This window comes from Cololabis saira, chromosome 10 (assembly GCF_033807715.1).
Source record: "Cololabis saira isolate AMF1-May2022 chromosome 10, fColSai1.1, whole genome shotgun sequence".
Classification (NCBI taxonomy): domain Eukaryota; kingdom Metazoa; phylum Chordata; class Actinopteri; order Beloniformes; family Belonidae; genus Cololabis; species Cololabis saira.
The window spans coordinates 36,840,910-36,858,707 of NC_084596.1; the positions used below are offsets into that span (position 1 = coordinate 36,840,910).

At 43.9% G+C, this 17,798-nt stretch overlaps 1 protein-coding gene across 1 annotated transcript in view; it reads left to right on the top strand.

Annotated features, from left to right (window-relative positions):
* The first annotated feature begins 204 nt into the window (after positions 1 to 204).
* Positions 205 to 17,798, top strand: part of zswim5 (zinc finger, SWIM-type containing 5) — a 66,842-nt gene continuing 49,248 nt past the window's right edge. The window contains exon 1 of the mRNA XM_061732806.1: positions 205 to 776. Coding sequence (XP_061588790.1) covers positions 209 to 776 — 568 coding nt within the window. The 5' untranslated portion in view covers positions 205 to 208. The remainder of the gene's footprint in view (positions 777 to 17,798) is intronic.

Genomic DNA, 17,798 nt, shown 5'->3' on the forward strand with positions numbered 1-17,798 from the left:
TACTGTCTTTGACACAGCTGTGTGTGTGTGTGTGTGTGTGTGTGTGTGTGTGTGTGTGTGTGTGTGTGTGTGTGTGTGTGTGTGTGTGTGTGTGTGTGTGTGTGTGTGTGTGTGTGTGTGTGTGTGTGTGTGTGTGTGTGTGTGTGTTTCACTGCTTCCTGCTGCTCCTCTCCCCGTCCTCCTCCTCGTCAGTGTCGATCTGCTCGCCATGGCGGAAGGACGTCGAGAACCAGCCCCGCACCATCCCCTGCTCTCGCTCCCCCCGGCCAGCAAGCGCCCCTGCCTGCGCCCCGCGCCCCGGGGTCCCGGCCCGGGGCCCGGCCACTGCTCCGGCTCCGGCTCGGGCAGCGGCTCCCCCGGCTCCCGGCGCCGCTGCTCCCCGGAGTCCCTGCTGGACTGCGCCGCCAAGGCGGTCGCGGAGAAGTGGGCCTTCGAGCGGGTGGAGGAGCGCTTCGAGCGGATCCCGGAGCCCGTGCAGCGCCGCATCGTCTACTGGTCCTTTCCGCGCAACGAGAAGGAGATATGCATGTACTCGTCGTTTCAGTGCCGGGTCGCCGGGGAGGAGGGACCGTCCTCCTCCGCGGCCGGCGCCCCGGCGGCGGCGGGTCCGGGTCCCGGAGCCTCCAGCGCGGCTGCCGGCGGAGCAGGGTCCGCCGCCGGTCCCAATGCCGCCTCCGCGGGGGCAGCCGGGGCGGCGGGGGCCGGGGACGGGCTGCCCTTCCGCCGGGGCATCAGGCTGCTGGAGACCGGCTGTGTGGAAAACGTCCTACAAGTCGGTAAGTTGGACATTTTTTTTGCATTTTCTTCCCCTTTTTTTAGGCGGACTGCTGAGTGTGATCCCCCCGGCACGGCTGCTGGAGCCGGGGGTCGGGGGGAAGTTTCTCCGGCGGAAAAAGTATGCGAGGGGGCGCCTTAAACCCCCACGCACGCCCCTCCGTCTGCTCTTACTTCACCACACTCACAAGAAGTCGTTTGTTTGTCCAATTCAGACATTATACGAGTCTCTGCGGGCTGGAAAAGGGGAAGACTGGAGCGAGAGACGCGTACCTTACGCCGTAGGGGAGCGCGTCGCCGCGTACCGTACGCCGTAACGCTCTGCGTCGATTTAACGCGGGACCATGAATCAGCCTTGAATCGACCAGCTGCTGTTTAAACATTAAAGGGCTCCGCGTTAGTGGCGTTTCTGCCCAGTTTCCCCTTTGTGCCTAAAACCACGCAGTTATTGGTTTTATTTTAGGCAGGAAAAGGGTGTTTTTCGGCGAATGTCGGGGTCTCCGGGGCGCTCCGGGACCCCGGCCGGGGAGGAGGAGGTGACGGACGGCGGGTCCAAGGAGGACCAGCGCCGGGGCTTTTATTCGTGTTTTATGTCGCCCAAAGTCATGTTTCTGAGCTCAACTTCGGTTTCAAAGTGTCTCAGGCGAGAAACAAAGGCGGTTATTTGGGCCTCGTGTTATGATTAATCCATCGTTAATCCGGGAAAAAGAAGGAAAAAAAACACAAATCCCCAGCAGTGTTGTGTTTATCTGCTGCCGGACAAAGAGCGCAGTCGCACCAGTGTGGGAAACGCACGTTTGGGGGATATAATAGTGTTGTTTTGACAATTAAAGTTACTCCATCTCTTAGCTGCGATATTTCCCTTTTTATTGCTGCCCCTGGCCACAGTCCTCTGAGTTGCTTGTAAAAAAACAAAACAACAAAAGGTTTCCATTTGAAATGATCGATAAGCGTCTCGCGTTTCCAGCAGCGCTGCGGAGAGACTGCTCTCAAACAAAGGGCCATTCCGCAGAGATCCATCTCCAGCTCCTTCCCCCCCTCTCCCAGCTCTGGCATCGACCACAAAATTAGCCCAAACCGAAGGGAAATTGGTGGGACGAGAATGGCGGATAGTGAAAAACAGTGTTTTTATGGCACCGGGAGGATTTTTGTCCGGCCATATGGTGCGAGGGGCCACTGGGGCTTGTGTGGGGTTTCGTGTTGCTCCGAGGTATGAAGGCTGGGCACGCTTTGAACTGGGGCGGCTGCTGTTCTCACAGGCTGCTGTATCTAATTCCATCTTATAAATGCTTATCGATCTGAGCCGATAACTAGAGGAAATCTGAGACTTATGAATATGAATTTGAGATTGGCTCCAGGAGAGATTTGTTTCAGACTTTTGGGCTTAATGAGTTTTGCAAGTTGGAGACTTTTGGAAGGAGTTGAGAGATAAGTAGGTTTATACTTATCCCTGTTTTTGGCTGCTCCAAGAGGTTACCATTGCACAATATTTTTCTTTTAAAATGATCCAGGATGCCCAAAGTGCATTTTGTGACTAAAGCAGTCACATCCCATTGAGTAAAAAGTTTTTTTTGGGGGGGTTGGGTGAACATAAAGTGCACACCTGTAAGCAAACACTTCTAGTCTTTCTTACCTGCCTCACCAGTAAATGGATTCCACTCTCCCTGAAGGTCACTCACAGCAGGCAGGCGCATGGCTCTTTCTTTCTGTCAACAAATAACTACAGATAAGATTTGGCAGGCTCTTCACTTTGCAGAGCATGGGAACCAGTCTGTGCGGAAGGTTTACTGACTTATTTAACAGGAGAACAATTGCTTTATTTGTTGTTGTTTTTTTTTTCCTTTCTTTCTATTTTTCACAGCTGAGTTCAAATAGGCTGGGGCAGCCAAGCACGCTAATACACACCGCACTCATTAAGCATCATGTAACCGGCAGTCTTAAGGCTCCTTTCACCTGACGTGGCATAATATAATCACCTTTTAAAATAGAGGCAATACTTGTTTTGAGGAGAAGAGAAAATGGTCATGCCTCATGTGCTATGTAATGGGAAGTTGCTGGGGAGTCATTAGGAATGAGTTGGCTGCATGCTGACACAAGCATGGCACGGGTGCACAGTTGGAAAAAATGCTGCGTGGAAGTCTTGATACTCAACTGTCAAAGTAGACATAATAGTGCTAAATATGGCTCCGGCCTAAATGTAATCACCAACACAAAGTACTTGTATGAACACATACGTGTTCAGTGTTTGCGGTCTGGAGAGTGTCGTGCTCCGCCTGTGCCGGTCTGAAGTGGGTGGTACCGTGGTGACGTGACTTATACGGAGCACAGCCAGCCGTTTGCCTTTGATTGATGGATTAAGTGGAAAAAATGATAAAAACTCACTCAGAACCAGGAACATGGGAAACAGATGCAGTGATCCCACAAGATGGGTTCTCCTGAGCTCTAACTGTTTTCTGTTGAAACCTTGCAGCTTTCACAAGTGGAGTGAGGGCTTCTGTTCCTCTAAACTCATGCTCGTCTTTTGACTTGCTTCAGTCCAGTTTTCTCAGAACTCGCTCGCCTACAGCGAGTTGCCGAGTCCCACTTGGTTTTTCCCTGGCTCTGCGTGATTGCCTCCAGCTGCTCATCTTTATTGATTTAAAAGTTGGTACCTTAGATAAGATGATAGAAGTGGGAAAGACATCTTTGCATGTGTCAACCTGTCCCTGTCCATTAGGGGTAAAGGACTTTGTGTGTCAGCCTCTTTTAGCGGTAATACAGGCAGATTGAAGGGACGTGAGCTCATCAACAACTCATGAGCCCATGTGTTCAATATAATCTACTCCTCGCCCCAAGTCATAATTAGAATAATCAAAGCAAAGTGTGATTGTTTTTGTCACATGCACCCCCTCCCTTTCTTTGTACGCACACACAGGCACTCACACATAAGCTCAGCCACAAGCCCCATCGCTAGAGCCTTTATAAAGTCCTCAGAGAGCAGGAGGAAGGGATATAACTGGGGGGAGGGTGGGGTGGAGGGGGGGGCCCTGTAGCTTTGAGTCAAGCGTTGGGATTATCGGGTCATGCTTTGTTACCCAGCTGTAGAAAAACCCCTTGTTCACAGTGAGAGCGGGGGGCGCGGGGTGTACGTGCTCGTCGCTGTCTCTCCGAGACGTTGCATAAAGCTGTTATGGGTCCCTGCTGCCTTTTCAAGGTCTGGTGACTTCGGCGAAGTGAGGCAACAAAGTTTAGTAACTAAACTCTCAGATCCAGAAAAGGTATAGGAAGTATGGGGGAAAAAATCAATACTACGCTTTAGGAATTCAACGACACCTGCGAATCAGACGCAGTGTCAACCTACAGCAGTGTTTCCTTAACCGCTTCAGGGCTGTCACTACATCTTCATCGCAGCCTCCCACCTACAACTCGGCTCAGTCTTGTCAGTCTCGTATCTAATTGATTCTCCGGTACTGACATAATAGGTACTGGTACCAAAAATGACCTGTATTTGGTCCCAGTTCCCAGGCACCGACAGATTACATTCAATTTTTTCTTACACTTCTTTTTTCCCCTCTAAAAACCTGTTCCATTAGCTTCTGAGAAGCAAAATTTGATAAAAACTGGCTTTTTGAAAATTTTAGTTTTTTTTCATACTTTATAACTTCTGTTGCAAATTATGGAGTTATGTATCCGTAAAAGTATCGGTATCAATAAACTCCTAACAATACCCATAAAAACAGCGATAAACTTCACAACTGGGTGTTTGAAAAGAGAAGCAACTGGGAGCAGTTTCCTTTTCTTTTACACCAGTTTTAATTTTGATATTTCCGTAGCGCTCACCTCTTAATATTTTGGATCTTTTTGTTGCCGTGTGTGTTCATTGAGGTTGGCTGGTCTTAGTGGTATCCCTTAGATGAAATTTCCTGGCAGGATGACTGCGGGTATCTTTGTTGTGGAAGAACTTGAGAGCCCTGGTTGGAAATCGACTCTTTAGTTTCTCAAGTGTGTTTCGTGATAAAAGACAAAAGGAGATGGTGAGCTCATCTCCCACTTCTCTATTCTGACCAGTGCTGGGACTGAATCTCCTATCACTTTCCTCCCATGTCTCTTTCTCCAATCTGCATTTGCTTTTTGATTCTGTCACTCTTTTTTTATTTGTCTACTTTTTTCTTTTCATCTGATGACAAAATATGTAACTTGGTGCACTGTCTCTCTCTTTTATGTCTCCCTCCCTCCCCGTTTCCTTAACTTGCATCAGTAAAAGATGGCTCGGACTTAGATACTCAGTTTTCCTATGAGATTCCTTGTATTCCTTGTAGTAAAGTTGGGTCGAATAAGATCTTTGATGTTTTTTTAACCGCCAACCCCCCCACCCGTTGCAGGTTGAGGAAGGGGAAGTGATTTTGACAGGACGAGGGGGATGGAAAGATTAGTCATTAGAGTCAGTCGTTGCATTATTGAGGTCAGACGGTTGCTGATGACACTGGGCGTCCGACTTGGTGAGTTAATATCCCGACAGTGTTTCCTTACTGTCGGGATGTTAACTCATGTTCTTCTTGGTAACGATGAGTGGCTCCACAGAGGTCAGACCCGGTGGAACTTAGCAGCTGCAAGCTTTAAGACGTTTTTCAGCTGTTTTTCTTTGCATTTATACGACCGCGTCAAAGCGCCATTCCCTCATTTAATCAAACTTGTGAAGTTTCTTTCTGCAACTCAAGCAGTTGCAACTGGAAACAGAAGTCGGTGGGTTTAACTACAATTGTACACCTATATATGGGAGCAAATACATGTTGAAACCCATAAAACACTGCAGATGCCTGAGACAGTGGCGTGTCTATCGGCTCAGTTTATTATGTATACAGGTGGGGAAAAGTCTGTGAAGAGCATGGGTGCTAACCACACTGGCAGGATACTGGTCTTTTCGTCGCACACCATCTTCAAACCAGCGGTGTGTATGTTTGAGTCTGCATCGCAAATGAGTGTCAGTCGTGGCTACAGCCGGCACGATCTTTTAACACAGCTATGGTCATAAACTCAGAGCTTTGCATCATCCATTCTTCACATCGTGAGGCTTTGAAACAAGTTTTCTTTTTTAGACCAATCTCATGCACTTGCAGGAATTTAAAAAAAAAGAAAAATCATCATCATAACATCTAAAGGCTGAGGTATGGTTCTGCGTCAAAACGACACCGTGCCTACGGCGTGTGGTTTTCGTCCACGCAGACCACATGCCGTCACTGACGTGCACCTCCCGAAAATTGTAACTACGCGTCGAGGCGACGCAGACCACACGCAGACCGAGAGGGCTGTGATTGGTTCGCTTGGAAGCAACGCATTTCCGGTTTCCGGTTTGAAGCTGTAGTGAACTTTCAGGACTCTTTTCTTCGTTTATATGTGATTTTTTTTTTTTTTTTTTGTTTTGGTTTTTTGCACAATAGTTGTCCTTATCTCTTTGATTCACTGTGACCGGAAAAAGTCGGATAAACCATTCAGAAAAAGATCGCTAACTAGCGGCCGCGGGGGGTACTGCACGGCGACGAAATGGAGTGACGGAGAAGTCCGAAGGGTTCATGACGGCGTCACGGCTGCGGCGTGTGCTCTGCGTTGGTGTGACGCAGAACCTTAATTCAGCCTTTAGCCTTACTTCTAATATCTGTGACACTGAAGTTATGGTGAAAGATGCAATGTTTCCTGATACGAGCCCAATATATTTATTTACACACTACAACAATGCACAGCTTAACTGTATTTTGTTATATGAAACTTTGCATTTATTTGTGATATTTAATGCATTTTTGTTGCCGAAATGTGTCCATTTATTGCTCAGACCTTCTCTCGTGGTCCATCTTCAGCTCTTACCCAGTTCACAGCCGGCGATATTTAATCAGTGTAAGTAATTCCACGCCCACCAGACTCATAAAGAGACGAACGGTAAAACAAATCGTCCCCATACCCTTATTAGCTCTTGGAGAGGCTTGTGAAAGATGAGGCCATTAGGAAGATGCTCCATTTTTTTTTTCCACTCATCAAAGGGAGCTGCACCTGCACGTGCAAGCGTGCACAAGGGCTGATTAAATAAAATAATTAATCAAAGGTTTTTAGTCCGAGGCTGCAAATCTGCACTGATTTGAGACATAAAAAGCATGATGGAAGAAGAATAGGAAAGTGCAGATGCGCTGTTTTTGTTGTCTTTTGTTGTTGCTAAACACTCTCCTCTGTCTGTTAAACACTGGCTCCTGCGGTGGGATCATTTTTGTAGGTTCTGTTGAATTCATTCGAAGTTCTGATCTTTTTTTTTTTTTTTTTTTTTTTTTTAGAATCAAACCATTAACACTTTTCACATTTCATGCATCATCAAACCACTTCTTCAGATATGGGAAGTACAGAAAATCCGGTCTGATTTGGGGCTGTGTTGCAGAGGGGAGATAGGACTTTGGTTACATCTAAACCAGCATGGTAACATTTTAAAAACATTCCTCCTCTACTCAGTTATGTCCGGTCTCCACACTGAATGACCAGGACATTTTTCAATTTGTAAAAACTGAGGTTGCAGCTAGAGTGGATGGAGAAAATCAAAAGACTTCAGAAATAGCCACGTAGATATGCTTGTCTGGGTCACTGCCTCCTTGATTCACCAAGCCCAAATCATATGACCAGAACATGACAAAAACAGACGGGTCTTGGCAATGGTCATGCATTTATGGTGGTGTGGTTTGGAAGGGGGTCGTTTCCAATACACAGTTGAAACGCTTGTCTGGACGTGGCCTTCATAGTGACAAGCTTTACAATTTTCTGTCTACTTAAGTCCAAGTCACATGATTCACACAAATTTAAGCTAATGAAATTTGGGTTACTGCAGAAAAACAGCCCATATTGATTGACTGTCATCAGTCGTTGCATGCAAGGCTTACTGACCCATTGCAGTCTCCAACCAAATATCTAGCAAGCTATTTTGGACGAGTCTCATGTTGAATAGTTGATGAGTGGGGGACAGACGAGAGTGCAAGAAATGGAGCGTGAGGAAATGGAAAACTAAATGCAAAAAACCAACACGAATCAACCAAAGTAGGATCTGGTTGTATTTTTGGAAATTTAGCAACATTTAGCGGAATTTTGGAAACGGCCTAAATGCATCCTTGATGTTTTCAGTGTGGAAATATCACAGCACTCTCCACAGAGAGAAGCTACCAACTCCTCACCAGGAATTACTCGTATCCAACCTCTAGATTAATGAGAGGATAACGTAAAAACTCCCAATCGCAAGGTAAAGCGCGACTTCTAGTGTGAATAACAAAACAGTCCGGCGCAACTGACAGTCATGAAGTCACATCTCTGCTTCAAGAGATGAACAAGACGTCCACGGGTGGATGTGTGTTCTGTGCAACTGTTGACGTGTGCATGCTCAGTCTCCTCACCCTTGCTGAAGCTGTGGTGGGCGCCACAGATTTTACACCCCACACACTACACCGGAAGGCTGCTGTTGTAGTCAGCAGTGGAAATAATAGCTCTATTGTCAAAACTGTTATATTGTCACTGACCTTGTGTTGTGGTTTTGCTCTCCTTGCTTCCTTGTTTTTTTTCTCTGTGTGTGTTTGTGTTTTAAAGGGTTTGAGTTGAAGCTTTCTTGCTGTTCACCTCTGTTTTATTTTGTACAGTTTTTTCCCTTGATGCACATTTGTCTAAACATGGCCACCTCAGGTGTTTCAGCAGCACTTTTGCTCTGATTTGTAACTTTGCTGTTTCGCTTGCAGTCTTGTTTGCAAGAAGAAAGGCATAGTTTGCAGTCTGCACCGGTTTCACTGATCCATCCCTCCACAACACCTTCTTTCATACAGTTGTGTAAAAGTGCAACACTTTTGCATGAAATAAAAGACAGAGCAAACACAGTTTTGCTGCTCCTATATTGTTCTCATTCCTCCTTATCTTGCATGCTGCTTGGTGTGTTTTCCGCGGTTCTGAGTGTAGTCCCTTCTAGCTCGGGTGGTAGGTGTGCAGTTATCAGCTGAGATCAATGGTGGCCTTGTTTTTTCAGTTCTTGATGCTAACATCCGGCTGTGTTCAGTTATTGAGCCACTCCACACCTGTCTTTTATTAGCTTTTTCAATGTATTCAGTGTGTTTACTGTAGTCGTTTTGCACATTTGGCCCATGTCTACGTCTCAGAGACACGCCGGACTGGAAAGGAAAGCCCTAGGCTTACACGCTGGATTGTTATGTCCTTGTTCGGTTGTAATTGCCAAACAAATGTTTGGAAAAACTAAAAAAATGGATCCATCCTAAAGGGAGGGGGTAATTTGAAATTCCAAGCGTATGATCAGACCACTTCTGCACCAGAAATGTTACTTTATCACTTCCCCACGTAATATAATCTCATCTCACATGGGATTCAGCGGCACAGAAGAGGGGAACTCCAGGATGACTAACCTGGAGGAGTGTAGCAATGTTTTTTTTTTTTTAAAAAAAAAGGAAAATCTCTCAGGTTTAGTCCTATTTGTTCAGGATAAAATTCTTTTTGTGGACTTTTTGTTGATGTATTTGAACATCTTCCAACCTCACCCCTTTTGTCATCACCCGAGTGAAGTGCAGACAAGAGTTGTCTTGCAATTTTACCCAAGATTAGAACATGAAACATAACGAGTTGCTACAAAGAAGTTGCCATGCCTTCTTAAAATCCTTTTCTCAGAGACCAGCAACATTATTTGTCTTTATTTCATAAAATTTACTAGAGATTTTTCGTGGCTATAGCTAAAGTGCACTTTGCTGAAAGGCTTATGCTGACAAATTGGTATAATATTTCAAAGAATCTGGCATTTTCTGAACTGTGCAGTTTTTTTTCTTGATGTTTTAATGAGGCTGATGCTGTCTTCACGTCTAAATAGAAAGTTTATTAGTGTACAAATATATAAAAAAGACATGACTGTACAACACACTGTCTGTACCCCATTTCACCCTATTCAGGAAGGAAATCCAAACATCACATTCTGTATGTTGGTTGAAACTTCTGTTCATTTTTCGCTTTTTGCTCTTGAATATTAATGAAATATGAACAAAATTCCCAGCAGATAATGTCAGATATGACGCTGATATCACCACTTTCTTGGTGGTTTTATAGCGTTCTCTCCAGTTCAGCTGTAACCCAATGCCATGTAATCCAGTTAAACGTAGAACAGATGAAGCGTAAAAAGAATTGCAAGAATTAGTTGAATGTTGAACATATACAACAAAAAAAGTCTTTTAAAAATTGCACCTATTGAATCACGCTTCCACAACTCATAAACACAGGAACGCACACCTCCGACAAACTACCATAGGCCACAAGTGTGACGCAAACTAGCCTACGTTAGTATAACATAGACGGATACGTGCAGGCCAGAGATGAAGAGGCTTTTATTCATGTTTTTGTCCAAGTGACGAGAGATCTGTTGAGCTATCCATCAAAGATCTGGCCACTATGGCATTGCTCTCCAGTCCCTTCTGATCCATTTGTTTCCACCATTTAGAAGACACCGCAATGATACTGACTTTTGTTCTACTTCTTGCATCACCAAGTTTCCTTTTGGCTGTAGCTGCCTCAGATTGTCGTTTTTTAACAGGCAAATTTTCTTAGTGTTCTCAGTAGGGCCGCAACTAATGCAGGGTGTCCACAGGGTTTTAAAAAGCTTTGATGAAGCTTTGATGAATCAAAATTGTCAAATCTAAGGCCATTAAAAATGTCAAATGTGGTTTTAGGGGTATTATATTTTGAGAAACTGGTATAATTTTTTTTTTCTCCAGACTATGAGGGTTTCCTATTATATCCCCTAAAGTTTGTGTTAGTTGGCTTCACCATATCTGGGCACATAATCAGATCCTTGTCTGAAATACCAGTTTTGTAGGCTACCTCGGATGCCGATGTCATATTTAGTGTTCGTTTGAGAGCTATTTAAAGAAATGTTTCCCGACTAACATGGCGGATTCATTCACGTGTGTTAAGGACAAATCCAGGTACATAATCAGATTTGGATTAGCATCATTCTTCAAAAAAAAACAGCTGTTGATGACATAAAGAAGGGTGGGCCATGGAAATAAGACATTTTCCATAAGATTCTTTTGCTCATGAGTTCATATTAGCAATATAGCACAGGTTTACGTCAAAATCAAATAATAGCAGCTCACCAGTTCATGTAGTGGAGGCCAGTTTGTGAAGTTATATCAGCAAAAGTTAAGAGACAGAGCAGATGCCAGTTTGTAATGCGTCAAGAGTTCTTGTCGTCAATGCCAGCCAGTGTGCTGAAACATTGTCTTCATTACTTATTTAATGTAGTTTCTCTTATTTTTATTCACAAAATGAAATAAATGTGTGCTATATGGGTTCAACCTCAGTGGTTTTAAATTTAAGAATGGCTGCATATACGCTGTAATGACGGCTCCGATAGTCGATTAGTCATCGACGACTAATGAAAGGATTAGTCGACTTATTGGATTATGAATCTCATAATTATTAAAAGGCTCTTATTTAGCTCTCAGCTTTTAAATCTTGCATGATAATTAAAGATAAAAGACAAGAAAGATGGAGACTTCAATTATGAATATATCTTTTAATGAACTTTGCCGCCAGGCGCCATATTGTTTACCTGGCACTGTTCTCTATTGCAGATCTGCAACAGCAGCTTAGCGTTGTTGCGCATATGCAGTTCTCAGCAGAGATAGGAAGGAGGATGATGCCTCACGCTTTTGAAATTTTCTTTTTGCTGACCATGGTCGACAATGAAATCCGTTGCCAGTCGTTGCACCACTAGTTCTCAGCCAAAGAGCTTGTTTGCTCTGCCAGTGCAACTTTCCTCCATCACTGCTGACGACTGACAGTTCTGCCCTTACCTGCTCGAGTCCAGCTAACTGCCAGTGAAAGCTCAGTGAGAGATTGTATGTGTTTGTACATAAAGTGTGACTCATTATATTAAGAAAGCAGTAAATTATTAAATGTTGACCTGAAACAAGTTGCGTTAACGTACTTGAAGTAGGTTTTTTATGTCAGAAAACTGATTGTTTTTAATTCTATATAAATCACAAACCACATGTTTAATGCCTATAAATCCTGAAGAATATGGTCATATCCTTAACGATATCACCCTGGAGAGGCACATTAAAGGAAATGGAGCCATCAAGCGATCAGCTATCATGACACAGAGCTAAAATACGAATCCACTTCCATTATAATGATACATGGCCTTGATTAACTTGATTTGATGATCCTAGATGGCAAATGATCTGCTGCTGCCATTTACCCAGTGACAGTCCAGTGTTCATTGCTCTGTTTCTCCTCTGTCTCGGTCTCCCCCAGCTGCTGAGGGGAGCTGCCTGAGTGTTTGGCTGCTAAATACTCAAGCCTCGCGAAGGTTTTTAATATTATGGGAGTTCAATCCACACGTGCATCCCTGTTCTTTGGAAATTCTTACGTTTGTCAATGCCATTCATCCTTCCTCTGCTATCTGTTCTGCAAAAGCCTGTCAGGTCATGTTGCTCTATCGTTGGCCTCTTCTTCTATAAACTAACCAGGCGGCCTGCACGACTGCTAGAGCGAACACATACGCAATCATACCCGGTTGAGGAGTGGAATTTGAAATGAATCACTCCATTTACTTTATTTCTGTATGTTTTTCTACTGCATTTCCAGCTCTCTTTCTGTGCCTGTCCCCCTCGCCTCCCTCGACTCTTTCTCCCCTGCCTGCTAATAACAGCACTCTGTCTGGTTTCTTTAGTGGAAGGCCTGCTATGGCCCATTAGGCCGCCATCTCACCGACAAATGAATGGTTAGATGACTGCAGAGAGAGGAGGAGGAGGAGGTGGAGAACAGGAGGCGAGGATAAAAAAAGGGCCTGTGTGGAGATGGGATGTTGAGAAAAGAGATAAAGGCAGAGAGGAGAAGGAAGAGATGGAGAAGAGGGTGTGAGAGGAGGAGAAATGGAAGGAAAGGGTGGGGTGACGGGATGTGTGAAGCAAGGAAGACGTGATGGGAGGGAGGAAGAAGAGAGCTGAAAGGCAAATGTAAAAAGTACATACCCAACCTGTCACCTCTGGCTCGCCCTTCCCTCTGCGCACACACACACACAAACACACACTTCACAGTCACAAAAAAAGCCAAAGGGAAGGGAGGGACCTCATTAGGCTCTCAGCAGTCCATCACACACTGGCAGAGAGCCTACAGAGCTCTGGGATGGGGGATGGGGGATGGGGATGCCCGCAGAAAAGAGGGGAGTAGGGGGAGAAATGAAATTGAATTGATAGGAGCAGTCAAGTGCAGCAACACACACACATGTGTCATCTCTCTCTCTCTGTGCAACATGATTAATGTGGTCAACAGCCATGAGGATCAGTCTGGTCGAGACCTCTCACCCTCTTACACGCATGTACACACACACACACACACACACACACACACACACACACACACACACACACACACACACACACACACACACACACACACACACACACAAAGGCCCTCTTCTGACAATCCCTCCTCGCCCCGACCAGCTATCTTTAGTAGCCTCTTTGCTCCCAGACAAAGATGGAAGTAAAAGGCATGCCAGCCACAGCCTATAGATATTTATTTTTAGATTTTTGTTTGATTGTCTCATGTTAAATCATTATATCCAGTTGTCATTGGAGTCCTTTCAGGTTAGATGTCAAGATGGTATTATACCAGAGTCTGTTCAGGGGAAGAAAAGTTTGGTTTCAGCGTTTCCTTCTATAAGCCAAAGTGTTCAATATTTTAACTCCATTAGTGAGGAATTAAGCTGATAGAAATGGCTCGTCTCATCCCCTTTGTTGCAATATTTAAGCAATAAGTGCAATAAGTACAATTATTTTCATTTAAGTTATGTTTTATTCTTTATCATCTTCACATGTTTGAACAAGTGACTGATGTGTTCACTGACTTGAACATTATGAAATCCTTTAAACTGATAAAATATGAGAGCTCAAATTGTATTTTTTAGATATTCTTGTTTTTGACAGAATGAAGAAAAAAAATTAATTGAAATCAAAATATAAGAATTGTTCCGTATTTTCAACATGGATGTAAGTATTCAGCTGCAAAAAATAAAAAGATCTTTGAATGGCAATTTTATTTTCAATTTAATGGGAGTGGGATGACTCCCTGATGTCATCTGAAGTGGCTAAAGTGCAATTAAACCATTGAATTCCAGGAACGTATTACAAAATAGCTTTTGAACAACGGTCTACTGTGGTGAGCACCGCACGAACAAAGTTAAGTTGCATTCAGTATTCTATCTTTTATCTTTGTGTTTTTTAAATAGTATCTGTAGAATATTGTAACGTAATTAAACCAAGAACATTTAAAAGCCCAGGAGCTTACAAAACAGTTACTGTTCATTTTATGGCTGTTGCTTATATATAGGCTACGTGTGTGTGTGTGTGTGTGTCCAAACATGGGCATTTATCAGTGAATGCAGGTTTTCTAGTAACTGCCATGGTTTGACAGGATTAGGGGCCTCCGCCGCTGCTTTACATCACATCACCATTGTGAAGTGTGGGTTTGTTGGGGCTTGGGTCCATCAGTGGAGGTTTGTCTGGTCTAGCTGCCCCGTATATGTGGGGAGAGGGATTCATGTGTGCTTAGTCTCTGCTCAGAGTGGCTATGAAGTGACAGTTTTGTGGCAGTATAATCAGTTGTTTATCTTCTAACGTCTCTGGATAACATTTACTGGTAGGGACATGAAAGTTCTGCTCTTGTTCTACTACTTTTTATTTGTTGGTTTTTGTTTGTACTTTGTACATTGTCTTGGTTAGCAAAGGACATAAAAGAGATAAAAGCCCACGGCATTATCCAGCATAACCATCTTAGTACACAGTACTTCAGTTTAAAAGTCGCACTCTTTTTGCTTCAGCTTGGAATAAAAAAGTCAAAACTCTGCTTTTCTTATTTTTTATTTATTTTTGCTTTGTTATTTAACTTTGATTTTCAGGGGACAGTACCAACCGGTGTAAAAGAGACAATGTATAAGCGATGCGTTAATCAGAAAAACAAAAGTCATCCAAAACAGCGTGCAGTGGAGTAGGAACACCGGTGAATGACTGTTGTTGGTTTTGCAGTAAAAACTTGTTGATCCAAAGTGTTTATAGAGATTCTGAAGCCATCATGTTTGTTTTTTGAATAGTAGTTGTTGGATGCAACTGTTTAAGTCATTGCAGAAAGTCCCCAGCAGCGCTGAGGTGACTGGTTTGGTTCAGTTTACAAATGCTGTTGAAAACTTACCCACATAACCATTTTTAACTTCAACCTCTAACGTGTACAGAAAACACAAAGGAATTGGAGCGATATTAAGGACCAAGATTTGCCAAGTCAGTCCATTGTAACCCTTTAGATCTGGTAATTGCATGCCCACGCTGTTATATCACTTCAGCTTTCTTTTTTTAAGGGTCGTCTTTTCCCAACTCAGGCCAGTTCGGCAGATTGGGGATCGGTATCGGCACCAACTTTTCATGGACAGACTGCCAATGAGACAAAAAGTATTTGAACATGGACCTGCCAGCTAAATATGTTTCTTTTGGTTTGGTGTGTGCTACTTAGAGCTCTCAGTTGAGCTACTCTCATACGGTAGCAGGCCGCCGTGCTTCAAAGGTTATTAAGAGTAACTTGTGTTGAAATTTACATTTGGATAGAAGTTCAGAACCTGTAAGATCTCTGAAACAACACAACCTGTGGAGAAGAAATGAAGTTTAGTGGCTCACTCTAACCCATAAAACTAGTCACTGTTGTGGAATAAAAAAGAAAGAAAAAGCGGTGAATTGATGATTGAATGAGGACCGGTTGGACTGTCTGTGGTATTTTGGCAGAAACAGGTCAGAGACAGGGTTTATTCTGTCTCCTTTTAAATCGGTCCCTCTCAACACATGCATGCACACACCCACGGTGATAAAAATCATCACTTTATTTTTTTTTGCATTCTTTTTATTTTTTAATGTCCAATTTTCACCTAGTTAAATTTAACCTCAAAATAGGGAGCATGTGGCACACTAAGCACTTTTTCAGCCACAGCAGCAGAAAGAGAATCTTTGTCTTTCTCTATACTGTGTGTGTGTGTGTGTGTGTGTGTGTGTGTGTGTGTGTGTGTGTGTGTGTGTGTGTGTGTGTGTGTGTGTGTGTGTGTGTGTGTGTGTGTGTGTGTGTGTGTGTGTGTGTGTGTGTGTGTGTGTGTGTGTGTGTGTGTGTGTGTGTGTGTGTGTGTGTGTGTGTGTGTGTGTGTGTGTGTGTGTGTGTGTGTGTGTGTGTGTGTGTGTGTGACCCAGTGTTCAAAGTGTTTTGTGTTATCAGTAGGATGAAATGCCACCACTGTAACAAAAGGATTAAAGCTGCACTCATGAAAGAAGCAATTAAATCATATCTTATCTCATCTGCCTTTAACACCAAAAAGCACTTTTATGTTTTTCAGGTTTTCTCCTCTTCTTCTTCTCTGTTACCTTGAAGAATTAATATTATTATGTCGTGATTTTACTTCATGTTTTTTGGTCCGTCTATTGACATCCATTACAGGACATATTTTTCATGGCGACATAAGAAATGGGTTGTTAGTCTCGCCACCTCCTCGCCGTGTTATTTCATCTTCTGTCAGGTAAAAATGGAGCCAATAAGGTTTGTTCATGGTTTATTTGTCACATTAAGTCATCCCTCATGTCTGGACTCTCTGAGCTGTAGGAGGTAGAAGATGATGGATGGCGGATAGGGAAGAGATGTAACACTGAGTGGAGTAATGGTTGGGTGATGGCAGAGGATTTGTCAGGATAATTCTCCGACTCTTCTGATGATCATGACGAGCACCAGAGCTGCTACTTAGCCTTGACTTGACCTCTTTGTATTATCCCTCCTTGTTCACTCCCTTTTTCTTCTTTTTCCATCGAGACCTGATGTAAATGAGGCCTTGGAGAGGCAGTCTCAAATGTTAGTTTATTTGATGACTTCTTTCATTTTCTGAACAAGAAAGATGCGATAGCCCAGTTTGTAAGTTGTGTTTATTCATATTTTTATAACTAGTTTGGGTAAGTTGGTGCAAGCTCGGTGCATCTGATACCTCTGGTTGACCGGCCACGTGTTGACTCAGGCTGTAATGGAGTCGCAATAAAGATCATTCAGTCCATTGCTGAAGTCAACACAAACTTAAAACACATCACTGATGTACTCATCAACCATAAATCAGACATTTTCCATTTATTGTGTGTCAGTCACACATTGTCAGGCCTGAATGGCAGCTGGATGGGTTTGCACATGCGCTTCTCAGGCAGTCTGGGGACTGGTGACGGGGGTCAACAGCCACCTTTTCAGTGGGTGACGGGTGGTTGTGAATTGACACATTATTGAACTGTAAAATGGCTTCATACTTGAAACGCATCGCTTACCAAGAAGCCACCCATCCTGCACCCTAGCAGCTTGGAGCCTCATCCCCACCGTGCTGTGGCCGAGGACGTGCGAGTCATGGGTCGAGTCCGGCCACCTTGGCATAACATTGGACAGGCGAATTTGTGCATCACACATGATTTGCATGTTGATGAAATGAAAATTCTTCCGATTTGTGTGGACAAACTCATGCACAGATGGCTCCTTTATTTCAGTGTGTGTGTAGTAGATCGTTCTGATTACATTAGGAAAATCGGCAGTCGCTACAAATTGCCTTTTGGTGTTTGCGTGGTCAACGGCATCATATGGGAACCAGGTACCTCGGGTACTTGCCGATGATCCCATCCCTTACAGCTGACTTTACACGGCTCAGTACAGACTATAGTCTGTATAAAACAATGGATCAAGCATTAGGTCACGTGATCCATAGGTTTCTGAAGAATGGTTTTGAAGCCCATTTTCCTTCGAACAGGGTGCAGCCATGTTGGTTCGGAAGGCGACGGAATAACACCGACCATATGTCAATCACAGTTAGCTTTGCTCACAGCTCTTTCAACTGAAGCCTGCAGAAATATCTGCAGACCTGCCACCAGACGTTTACAGCGAAATTGACCATTTAAGATATTGACTTGACCGCAAAAATGTAAAATGAC